We start from the raw sequence: 13246 nt of genomic DNA, 5'->3' as shown, positions 1-13246 counted from the left end.
AAGATATCTTCCTAGTATCCCTAATTCCACTTAAGGAAAGGTCCTCGTGGGACAGGGAAGTTAACCTAGATACAACTTATAAAAAGGGTGGTAAGAACCCTAGAAAAGGTACGTCGTTTCTAAAATATTAAAGGATGCGTTCGTATGAGAGGATCCATTAGTCATTCTGAAAGGTTAGTTGAGTGTGTTTTTAAGTGCAATAAATATTCATTTGGTCACATTAATTATAAGTAATAAGTGTTGATTGATGGTTGTAGGCAAATAGTACCTTGGAGACGTAGGTTTTATGCTCAAACCCAAAGTTATAACTCCATATCACAAAGTTCGATACCAACTAAAAGAGTATTATCAAAGAGGTCCAAAAAATGTGCACGAGTAGTTTAATCATCGTCATTCCTCACTTAGAAATGTTATCGAAAGAACATTTGGTGTCCTCAAAAAGCGATTCCCAAAATGAAGCCTCATTCTTAACCATTCGATATACTTTTTAAGAACAAAACTATGATGAAGTTTCAAACTCCAAAACGAAAAATACCTCAAATGTAATTATTAACCCTTACAATGTTATATCAATGACCTTGAGGCTAGAACATTTGTGTGTGAGAAATGAAAAAGTGATTCCAAGGATGAACATTTGTTCCCTTAACTCTCAATTAGGACGAATGAAAAAGTTGTTTCAAAGATCAACTTTTGTGAGCTTATTCTAGTACGCCCATAGTTTGTCGTCACTTAGTAGTCAATGCCAAAGTTAATTCAAATACATCACTCTCCCTTAACCATCTAAATTGTCTCTTAAGGACAAAACTGGGATGAAGTTTTGGAAAAATGGTTTTAAAAATGAACTTTTATTCCTCTTAAACCTCAATTGAAGTCTTGTTCTTATTGAGGTTTTGTTCTGATACGCACAATAGTCTCACATCGCTTAAGGTCAAGGGCTTTTTTAACCGTTTAAAACACCTTTTAAAAACAAAATCATGATAGAACTCCAAACTTCAAATCAAACAATATCTCAAATGTAGTGATTAATTCTAATAATGTTATTTCAACGACTTGAGGTCAAAATATAAGCGTTGTGAAACTCGAAACAAAACCTACACTTTTCCCAAGTTTCTAAACGGAAACTCAAAACTAGGGTTTCTTTTCCAAGAAATTCTCTTGGAAAATATCTCTTAGAAAAATATTCCCATTTTAAGACTTGAAAAGAACAAGAAGACAAACAAACAAGCATAGTCAAATTCAAGTTGAATTTAAAAGTAAAAATTACAAGTGACAATGAGTCTTATTTATAGATGCATAAACCCCTTATACATAATGATCTAAGGAATGTGGGACAAAAATTGCAACACTAGGTTGCACACAAAAAAGGGAGCACGCCAACATTTTTGGAACCCCTACATCAAGCAATTCAAGGTTTTATTCAGATTTTGTTTATAAGTGCTACACTTCATGCTTATGTATTGGTCGTGTGTTGACTCTTATTCTAGGGTTTTGACTCTCCAAATTGAACTCTAATTGGAGTGGATTGAAGGTGATGAGTTGAACTTGGAGAACTACAATTTTGACCACCCAAACTATTCTAATTGAAACCCTTTTATGCTACTACATTTTACAACATAAAATGACTATTCCTAAAGAAAACATTTTACTCTTATGTTTACAAGGCTAGGAAAAGAGAAAAAAAAGTACTAATAATTCACACTCCATGCAATGAGAGTCTTATGAATTTATTCATTTTCCATTTTCCTAATCATGGATCTTATTAGAGGTCCAAACTACACTTTCCCATATGGTTTCCCATCGTGAACGCTCTTTCCTTTAACACTTGATTGGGATAAACAAAATATGGTTTTCTGTGTTCCCTTATACCTCGACCGAGACTTATTTCACTATGTTAAATAGTCTTTCATCACTTTAATAGTTGAAGTTAAGACCAATTTAAATAAACTTTATTTTCTTATTCTTCTGAAATGTCTTTTAAAGACAAAATTGTAATGGAACCTATGAAGCTCGAACACTCCTTTTAAATGGCGTGTCGATGTCCGATACTTGTATCAGACACCGACACTCGTATGACACCTGTAGGACACATATCCGTGAAGTGTCCAATTCAAGAAGTATTTGTTAGGTTTCTGACAATTCTAGGACGGTTCTAACACAATTTTAAAAAAGAAAAATACATTAATTTTCTCAAAATTCAAAAATTGTTATTATAATTATAAAAATAAGAAACAAATCTTTGTGAACTAGTCATGAAAAACATATTTCTACTCCAAAAAATAATTTGGAACATACTTGTGGACATAAATCTTTATTGTCAATTTATATAATTTATAATTATATAATATATAGATTTGTGTCCTCGTAATGTATCTGTGTCCTACATTTTAGAGATTTACGTATCTCTGTATCCGTGTCCGTGTCGTATCAGTGTTTATGCTACATAGAATGGAACAGTTTCATGACAGATGGGATATTATATTTCAATGGACTTAGGATAGGAACAAGTAGTATAGAATAGTGCTCACATGGTACCTTTCAACGCCACCACAAAATATAGAAGAAATGTACAAATTTTCATGTTATTATATAGGAGTTGGCACATACCATTAATTATTAAAATCAAGAGTTCATCAACATGTTAAAAAGCTACGCAAAACCTCAAAGTTTATAACCCACATAAACAGCAGCATTCACAATATAACAATCATCATTCTTGTCACCCATTTCCTCTACAAGAACCCCACTTGAGCATATCAAACCACCGTCCACAACTTCAACATTCAAAATTTCTCCACTGCAAATTCAAAAAAGATTATTATAAAGAATTGATATAATATTACAGATATTATATATTAAGCACACAAAAAAACATGAACTGAGTAAATAAGTATGGTAGATTATCAACTACCGAAAGAAATGAGCAAAAGCACAGGTCAATACATGTTTATTAGCATGAGAACACAAAAATTATGTTTTTGTTCAGGACTTCAAGCAAAATATATAAACTTCAATACAGATAAGAATGACTTAGGTTTCTGTTAGAAATGTTAAGTTTAATATCCAATAACCAGAGTACAGCAAAAGGAGAGAAACATCCAAAAACCAGACATTATGGTAAAATAAAAGATTGAAATCACAACAGTTAATTTTACAAGAAAAAATAATTGATGATATAGGATTTTCATATTGATAGTCATGTCATCACTTAAAAGAGAACAATATGAAAAAATACAAAAATAAGGCACTAATTTTTCACGGTTCTGGGTACTTACTAGGGAAATACTGATTTGACTTTCTCGATATCCAAAGATTTCTGGAGGGAATGAGGAACACCTAGCTTGATCTGCAACTTCATCTGGTCAAAACTGACACCAGGAATGGAACCTAAATCAAACTCGTGTCAAATAGAATTCATGAAACAAATTTGAACGTGTAAATTTTCCAAGCATACATTTTTTAGTAATTAATCAGCAATGAACAACCATACAGAAAAATCGTTTAGTTAAAAATAAGTTGGTCATATGAAACATCTTACTGTGCGGTATTTTCCGAAACTAGAGCTTATCTAGAATTAGTGGGATAGAAATTAAGTCAAACTCACTACCAATTTCTTGCGAGAAGAATGAATTCTAAGCATTACAATTAGAACTAAATGAACTAGTTATAGAAAGAAAATCCCTAAAACCAACATCATAAGGTTAAACTAAATAGGAATATACTATTGAATAAATATTATTTACTTCTAATAAGTCTTTTTATGATAAAATCTACACTCTCCATCTAAAACACATGGCAATTAATAAGTACCTTACAAACTAATAGAACTGAATATTAGAAATTGTGATAAAAGACACTGTCTTGCCGATCTTTATTGCACTACCCGATTGGTAGGAATAGAATCAGAGTAAAGAACGTTTCACCCAGAGAGGTTGTTCAAGAGAACCTCACTCTCCAAAATCTCTGGACTATTTAAATAGTTTTCAGCTACAGCTGGCACAACAACTTTACTTATTTCTTTATACCAGACCTATCAATACCCCGCCCATGAAGACACCTTGTCCTCAAGGTGAAAATCTGGAAATTCTTTGCTGATAGAAGCAGCGGACTCCCAACTATTTTCTGTCTCTGGAAGCTGGTGCCATTTCAGAAGAACTTCTAGCTTTCCTAGAGAGTTAGTCCGTGTATCTAATAATTTTTCTGGAGTCACTTCAAGAACTTCAGACAACATTGGAGGCAAGGGTTGTGAAGAGTCTAATGAATGCACTGCTGGTTTGAGAGTAATGATACATGAAAAACTGATGAATACGACTGTGTTCAGGAAGGAGCAACTATACACAACTTGCCCAATGCGTTCCACAATTTGGTAAGGTCCATAAAATATTGGACTAAGTTTTTCATTGGGCATTCTTTGCTAATGACTAGAATTGATAAGGTTGGATTTTCAGAAAAACCCAATCTCCAACTTGATAAACCACCTCTCACCTATTCTTATTAGCTTGGGCACGGTTCTGATCCTGTGCTTTGCACAGGTTTGACTTTAATTCCCTTAAAATCTCATTTCGTTCCACCTGAAATCGATTCACACTCTAGACTCTAGAGGGGATAGTTGTCCCTTTCAAAATTAAAGGAGGATCGCAGCCATAGGGTGCTTTGAAAGGAGTCATTTTAGAAGAGGCGTTATAGTTTGTATTAAACTAGAATTTATCCCAGGATAACCAATTTGGCCAGTGCTTAGGCTGAGACCCTGTCATGCAACGCAAATAAGTCTGAAGACAACGGTTAACTACTTCTGATTGACCATCGGCTGCGGATGGTAGTTCCAGCCTTTTTCAATAACTCCTTCAAAAACTAACCAAGAAAAAGTTGATCTTGATCTGAAACTATAGTAGAGGGGAAACCATGTAGTTTAACAATTTCTCTCACAAATATCCGAGACACCTCTGCTGCGGTATATGGATGTGACAAGGCAAAAAAAGGAACATATTTTTTGAATCTGTCCACCACCACTAAAATAGTATCTTTGAGTGGGAATCATTGAAATATCAGACCAAACTTGAGTCCCAATGGTTGCAGCAAGCCTGCAGGAGCCAAGGTCTCACTTTTATTTCGTTGGCAGATGTCACATTGCATCACAAAGGCCTTAATGTCCTTTCGCATACCTTACCAATTCAAAACACCTACAATCCTTTTGAACGTTCTAAAATAGCCACTATGTCCTCCCAAAGGAGATTCATGCAATTCCTTGATTATTGTAGAGATCCTTGGGTGTTGTTGTGGCAAAACTAGTTTCCCTTGATAATATAATCTTCCCTTTTTTAATTCACAATGAGTATGAGTTGTAGGATCCACAAGCAAATCCTGTATCAATGAACTCAGCTTGACATCCTTTTGAACCTCCAAATCCCAGTCCTCCCACTCTAAGGTAGCAGAACTCATATGATAGTAAAGAATGCTTGTCTAGATAAAGCATCTGCTACTTTATTCTCCCTTCCAGGTCCGTATTGTATCTTATTAAGAATGAAGAAAATAAATATAGAATTGATATCCCTGGTGTAAAATACACACATACAGGTGTTTATTTATAGATGAAAATAATAACAGAATAATATAAACTACGGGCTAAGCTTGTTACATTCAACATATCTCAAAATCAAAACCAATAAGTTTGGAAGCCCACTTGAATTGTTCCTCTGTCAGAAGTCTTTCTTCCGTCCAAAATTTCAAACTTTTTTTTATCCATAACAACAACAAAATGACTGCCCATCAACTAGTTTCCATTTTTGCAATGCCTGAACCACAACCACCAACTCTCTTTCGTAGACAGATTTGTTTAGCCCCCTTTCAGATAAGGCTTGGCTCCAATCCAAAAAGCCAAAGGTCTGCATTCTTGCAACAAAACAGAACCCAAACCTTTCCTAGAAAAATCCATCTCCAACATAAACTTTGGGGACAGCTAACATTGGTGACCGAGAAAAAGTTTCTTTAAGTGTGCCAAAAGCTTGTGGGCCTCGTCCTGAATAACCCATTAGTCCTAGAAATCCTCTTAAAGCTGTGACATCCTTTGGAATAGGCCACTCCCACATAGCCTCCACCTTCTTTGGGTCAGCGGCTTGATATAATATGACCCCAATATACAAACTAGTCTGACTAAAACTACATTTCTTTTTATAAACCTTCAATTTATTCTCTTGAAGCACCTTGAGAACTTGTGTCAAATGTTGAACATGAAATTCAATTGTGGAACTATAAATTAGAATATCATAAAAATACCAAGACAAATTTCCTCAAGAAAGGAAAAAGAACCACATTCATGAAAAGTTGTTGGGGCATTTGTCAATCCAAATGGCATTACTAAATTTTCGTAATGACCATCATGTGTCCTGAAGGCCATTTTCTCGATGTCCTCTTCTTTCATGAGAATTGGATGATATCCCAATTTCAAATCCAATGTAGAAAAAATTGTAGCTCCTACCAATTCATCTAACAATTTCTCTATGACAAGCATCGGGATTTGTGAGGAATTGTGATTTTGTTGAGTGCCATGTAATCCACGTAGGTAAAACCTCCATCCACCATTTTTTTTCTCACCAAAATAATAGGGCTGGGATAGGGGCTAATATTGGATCTAATGATTCTAGCTTTCAACACATCATGAACCAACTTTTCAATCTCATTTTTCTGGTAATGAGAGTATTTGTAAGGTTTAAGATTTGGTATGAAAACTCCCTCTTTTAGATGTATCGCGTGATCTTGTTTTATACAAGGCAGTAATCCAACAAGTCCTGAAAAATATCTATATTTAATTCCAACACTCGTACCAATTCCGAGGGCACTAGAGGAGGACTTGCTTCTTCCTTCTCTTGAACCAGATCCACAGATACCCTATATCATCCTTTTGCAATTCATTCATCAATTATTTTCAAGGAAGTTGTAGTTGTAGATACTGTTGGGTCCTAATTAAAGTTTGCTGCAATTCTCCCCTTCCTATGATTAACCTTAGCTTAACTTCTCCTAAACTTGCCAACCATTCCAACCCCAAAACCACATCCGTTCCTCCTAATTCAAGAATGAATAATTCTTGTTGAATGCTCAAGGCCCGTAACTCCTAAACAAACCCCATGCATTTCCCTTGACATTGCACCTTGTGGCCATCTCCTACCTCCACCACATAAGGAAGAGTTTCTACTAGTTCTAGCCTGCACCTTAACATCAATTCTTTAGAGATGAAGTTATGTGATGCCCTGCAATCTAACAAGACCACACAACCTTCATATCCCCGATTTTGCCCCAAACCTTCCAAGATTTCTTCATGGTTAGACTTGCCATGGTGAACATGGATAGCTGCAAAACTCTTTCTCCTTCATCTTCCTCTTTCATGCCCTCCTTATCATCCAAAATCTTATCATAAACCCATATATCTCCCTCTATTATTAGCAGCATATGTAATTGCTTGTTTCTACACACATGGTTAGGCCCAAGTTTCTCATCACATCTGAAACACAATCCTTTCTTAATCTTATCCTCTATTTCCTCATTAGATAATTTTCTGAAAATAGTCCCATGCTTGAGATTGACCCCGTGATTCTTATTAATAAGATTGGATGTCTCAGCTGTGTCTCCTTTTCCTCTGCCCATGGAAGCCAATTAATTACCTCCATCTCGTGAATAGCTTTTAGAAAACCAATTCGCACTATACCCTCTACTACTCTTATTCTCAATCATTCCACCTCCTTTGGTCATAGTTCTGATTTTATCTTCAACCATTTGAGCTTTCATCATCAATTCCACCAAATTAGTAGGACCATATAGCTTCACTTCAACTTTAATGTCTTCTTTTTCAATCCATTCAAGAATATTCCTATCAAATAGTCTTGTTCAATACATTTTAATAGCCCCACATATTGCTCAAATTGTTCCATCTAGTCTTCTACAGTGCTTGTTTGTGTTAAAGCAATCAAGATTTCAAAAGGATTCTTTAACATGTTGGGTTGAAACCTTATTACAACCACCATCTTGAAAGATTCCCACCATTGGAACTAGTTTAAAGCCTTCCCTTCCAAAACAATCACCACCGCTTGCATTGTTTCCTCCTCTGATATTTCTTTCAAACGGAAATATCTCTCTAATCTATTTGTCCAACCAAAAGCTTCTTCTCCCGCAAAGACAGGAATATCCAGTTTTCTCCGCCATGATTGAAAATGTGGTTGCCACACTTCTTCTCCTTCTCCTGTGGCCGTTCTTTTTATTATCTTGTTGTGGTCTGCCATGGACTTCGAACCACAAGTCAGTTTTTCAACCACAACTGTGAGACAACCGATCAGATCTTCTTCCAACCTTTGAAACCTCTCAAGTTGTTCATTCTCCGCCTTCTCTCTGTCTCGGACAACTTCTTGAAACATGTGCTCTAATGTGTCCAGTCTGGATTCTATCCTGGTATTGACAATAGCCCCCCACGCGCAACACCAGAGTACCAAGAATGATGCTCCGAATACCAGTTGATAGAACTAAGTATTAGAAATTGTGATAAAAGACACTGTCTTATCAATCTTTATTGCAGTACCCCGATCCAGTTCCTACTTAGGAATAGAAACTGAGTAAAGAACGTTTACAAAAGTATACACCCACTGAGGTTGTTAGAGAGAACCTCACTCTCCACAATTCTTCTAATCCTTTTCTCTCCAAAAGCCCCCCCGAACCCACTACTGTCTCTGGACTATTTAAAATAGCTCAGCTACAGTTAGAACAACAACCTTACTTATTTCTTCTCTTATATACTATACCAAACCTATCACAAACACATAAAGAGGACAGTTTAAAATGATTGAAATTAGTTTATATTTTAGTCCTTAGCACCACAGAACGAAGTTATCTTTACTCAGATTGAGGAAAATAAGGAAAAAGAGAGATCTGTACTCAGATGTCATAAAACAAGTTATCTTTCTAAATGTCAATCTGCTACATATTCCCTAACTAGCATAGGCCAAATTAAGCATGACATGCATGATTCCTTTCACTTACCTGACCATGAAAAAAAAATCATGGAAGTGATTCTACTCTTTCTTCATACTTTACCCCATATACAAGGAAATAATAAATTACATGTTTCACTAATAGCCACTAGGAAAACAAATACTTGTTTACTTTGGCAAGCAACATGCTGAGAAAAAAAAAACAATGGAGAAAGCTAGCCACGTAGTGTAGAGTGTATGTAATAACCAAGTGTGCAATGTCATTGGGCATCAAAAAACCCTTATGTTACACCAAAACGATAAATTCTATTCCCACTCATGATTTCTATTAACTAAGAGGACTGATGTATCTTATGACAGAATAACTCACAACAATAACACTAACAAGTTGAACAGTGTAAAACCCAATAAGATTATGGATATAAATATACCTCTGCGGAAAGCAGGGATTGAATTAGAAGAAATCGCATCCTTGCACGCTCTCATTGCTGCCACTGTTATGTCCTGTCTGTTGGGTTGATCGCCATGTCAGCTAAAACCAAAGAAAAAAGACCAAAAATGCAAAAAAAGAAACGGAATAGAATAGCACACCCATGTTGGTCGTAGCCGACACCCATCTCCACGAACAAGAGCTTCATTGGAGAGGATGACCCTTTGCTTCCTTCACTCCCTTCAACCACTTCCATAGTTCGGGAAATTGCAGAAAGTATAAACTTTGGTGAGCGATGTGAGAAAGAAAGGGATTTACGGAAACGTTGAGGGAAATTGTTTGAGCCCAAATCAGTGATGGGAAACGATGAAAATCGAAGCTTTAGAAGTGAATAACAACAATGGGTCATTTCTCTCTCACAAGCTCAGCATGAAATGGAATCAAATGAACATGGATAAGCGATTCGGGTGACTCACTCTGACCCGATTCCCCTATTTTACCTTTTCTTTCTGGCTTAACTCTCTCCGCCAATTCATTTATTATTTAATAAATTGTAAAATTATTATTTACAAATTTACAACTTATCTGATTTAAATAACTAATGTTTAAAGATGTGAATTGTTTCAAAATATTTATTATTTAATAAAATTAAGAAGATATTTTTGTTTCTAAATTGTTTTGAGATAATATTGTTAAGATCAATCATTATATTCGAGAAAGCGATGTAGGTGTATATAAATTATTTTTAGTTTCGACTTTCTAAGTGATATAAAATTATATTGGACGTATCGATCCAAATCTCATCATTAAGAGTTAAGGAAACAAGTTTTCGATAATGATGTAAATGTTTCGACCTTGAGTCAAGTGAATAATTAAGTGAGTGATTGCATCTAAGAAAAATGTGAGTCATCACCAATAACTCATATTCAACCCATCGAAAACTCAACATCAAATTTGATAAGATGAATAACTGTATTTTAAAAAATCAGTGACTTCTTTACTTAATTAAAATTTTAGTCTTTAATTTTGTTTTAACAATTTTAATCTCTTAATTTGTAGTTATCCATAATTTTTAGTGTGGGAATTTTTTCACATAATATTAATCCTTTAATTATTAAAAATTCAATTTTCGGTTCATTATTTTCGATATAACATAATGATATATATCCACGTCAATTTGGGTAGTTGATCCAAAAACGTATACATAATTAAACTGAAAATTAAAGAAATTATAAATACAAAATTAAAGAATTAAAATTATATAAGAAATTCAGAAACTAAAATTACGAATAATTTACCTAAGGAATTCAAATTGTAAAGACGCTTAAAAACAATTAAAAACCATTAGGAATATTTTAAATTTTAGGAACCATAAATACAATTAAACAATTTATTTTATAATGCAGTGATAGTGTAAAAGCTTTTGTTTACTGCCACAACTTTTTATGATAATTAAAATTATTTTAAAAGATATAATTAGAACAATTTTATTAGTTGATAAAGTAAAGAAATTTACACTGAAATGGATGAAAATAAAATAACAATAAAGTATATTACAATTTTAAAATGTTTATGCTTGTTCTATGATTGTATACATGAATACAAAATAAAATCAATAAATAAATGTTGGATTGTATTTTCTTAAAGCTTTTTATAATAACCTTTAACATTGAATATCGTAAATATGAAAATTTTAGTTTGTAACACTTAGAAAATAGCAACATAATCATTTAATATTTAATTTTCTAACTTTTATTATTATTATCATTATTCTTTTATATATATATATATATATATATATACTTCTGTTCAACTATTTTTATATATCTATTTATAAATATAGTACTAGTAGATTATTAGACAACAATAAATAGAAAGAGAATTATTTAAATTTTTTTTAAAAATCATAATAATGCAATTTCATTAAAATTCATCACAACAAAATCAATATAATTCTATTTCACCAATCATTTATAGAAGAAGATAAATACATTCTCATAAATCACACATAAATCTATATAACAAAAGATAATTAACAAAAAAATATTTATTGAGATCTTTCAAAAAAAGACACATATTAAGCAAGTTGTGTTAGAGACCAAAACATTTTCCATATAACCACATATACTTGAGTTTCATGGATATAAGGTAAGTTTAAGTGTGAAAATAGGTTTAATATAGAAAGGAGAGTTAAATTATGCATTAACTTTTTTTTGCAAATATTCACAGTTAAGACCTTCAAAATCTTAGTTTGAAAAATTATCCTTCTTAAGTTAGTACAAAATTCATAACATGGAATCTTAACAAAATAAGGGATAGAAGAATTTACTTTCATATTTTTATATTGGATCATCTGCTAGTGTATATTTTTATATTTAAAACCAGAGTATATTTTAACACTTCACCGCTCCTAACTAAAATTTGAGTATAAGTGACTAACCCACCAAACATTATTTGGAACACAATCATTCTTAATTAAGACAAAAATTTGTCGTGATCCAAAATATCACAAAGGTTTTCTCACTAGAGAGGCTAACGTGTATACAAGGTTTAAGCATTTACTAGTTTGCTAATCAAAAGAAAATTTAGCAATGTTTCAGCACTTTGCAGATCATAAATTGTCTTCTTTCTCTTTTTCTTCTTGAAGGACGTGTTTTTATAAGTATTGAAGAAAAGAGTCGTTGCAAATCTTTTTTTTGATAATTGAGCAACTTCAACTCATGTGAAAATATTCCTTTTATCTCATCATTAAACGTAAAGGATGTATTAAATATGCTAAATGCATTCATTAAGCATACTTAATCATGCATTAAATGTTCTTCTCTTCTTGAAACAACATCTCGATAGTTGGTAGTACTTATATGTCCTTGGTCAGAGTGTCTTTAACTGAAATTATGTAAAGCACAGAATCGTACAACAAGGTGTAGTATTTTCTAAAGTAAACAATGTGTATGTTACGAAGTTGTTGAAAGATATAAACTTTAGCTCATATCCTAAGAGATTTTTTATTGTTGACATGCTTTTAACAAACCATTACTTATCTGAAGAGAATGAGAATTCAAAGTGTTATATAATCTATTAGACAAAACACTTATGTCTTACATGGTCTCTTATAAATAAAATTATTTTGTCTTACAAACAAGATTTGATCATGCTTTATACTTTGTTATTTAATAGCACTTAATAAAAGTATGAGTTGTTGGGTTTTTCTCTAACAATTGTGTTCTAAAACTTTTTTAATTTTATTTTTCAGAAGATATCATTTGATGATGTGCAAACAAACTTACAAATTCAATCACATCTATCATATCACTTACCAACTTTTATAAATTTTTCCTACTTTTTTCACTCTATTTACCTTACATTTTTACTTAAATATTGTACACCAGGAAGAAAAAGCGAGGATGATGCCTACTTTTATCTAGTGATGTTTGAGGATTTACATCCACTAATATAATAAAATAATAAAAAAATAATATAACATAATAAAATAATATTTTAAAAAATAATAAATAAACTTATATTACAAAATATTTAATTATTTTATTAATAACAATAATTAATTATAATAAAAAAATTATAATTGTCAAATAATAATAATAAATATACTTATTTATTATAAAAGATAAATTTATATAATAATAGTATTAATTATAAAAATGATATTATTATTTAATATTAAATATTTTTATTAAATTTTGATAACTATAAATATTTAAATATTTTTTATTTTTATTAAAATTTATTTTTTTAACTGAAATATTTTGTTAATAATATTTTAAAATAGATTTTTCATATAATAAGTAATTTATTTTGTATTTTTAATTAATTATAATATTATATTTTT

At 32.2% G+C, this 13246-nt stretch overlaps 1 protein-coding gene across 1 annotated transcript; it reads right to left on the bottom strand.

Moving 5' to 3' along the window:
- Positions 1-2554: 2554 nt before the first annotated feature.
- On the bottom strand, positions 2555-9937 carry LOC137806527 (50S ribosomal protein L34). The gene is made up of 4 exons (XM_068606713.1): positions 9561-9937; positions 9401-9477; positions 3273-3384; positions 2555-2794 (listed from the first exon to the last, which is right to left on the bottom strand). Exons 1-4 carry the CDS (start codon positions 9806-9808, stop codon positions 2659-2661), a joined length of 573 nt encoding a protein of 190 aa, XP_068462814.1. The 5' UTR covers positions 9809-9937; the 3' UTR covers positions 2555-2658.
- Positions 9938-13246: the final 3309 nt, after the last annotated feature.

This window comes from Phaseolus vulgaris, chromosome 3 (genome assembly GCF_051622355.1).
Source record: "Phaseolus vulgaris cultivar YP4 chromosome 3, ASM5162235v1, whole genome shotgun sequence".
In the NCBI taxonomy this organism is placed as follows: Eukaryota; Viridiplantae; Streptophyta; class Magnoliopsida; order Fabales; family Fabaceae; genus Phaseolus; species Phaseolus vulgaris.
Note: the sequence above shows the minus strand (reverse complement) of the source record. Positions and strands in the feature narration are given on the sequence as shown.

Bases quoted from the DNA above. Each gene is read 5' to 3' on its own strand.
- LOC137806527 (XM_068606713.1), bottom strand. From the start codon at position 9,808: ATGACCCATTGTTGTTATTCACTTCTAAAGCTTCGATTTTCATCGTTT. The intron at 9,478-9,560 runs GTGTGCTATTCT...TCAACCCAACAG, and splicing joins GTCGGCTACGACCAACATGG to ACAGGACATAACAGTGGCAG. The intron at 3,385-9,400 runs GTATATTTATAT...AGTTTGATTTAG, and splicing joins AATCCCTGCTTTCCGCAGAG to GTTCCATTCCTGGTGTCAGT.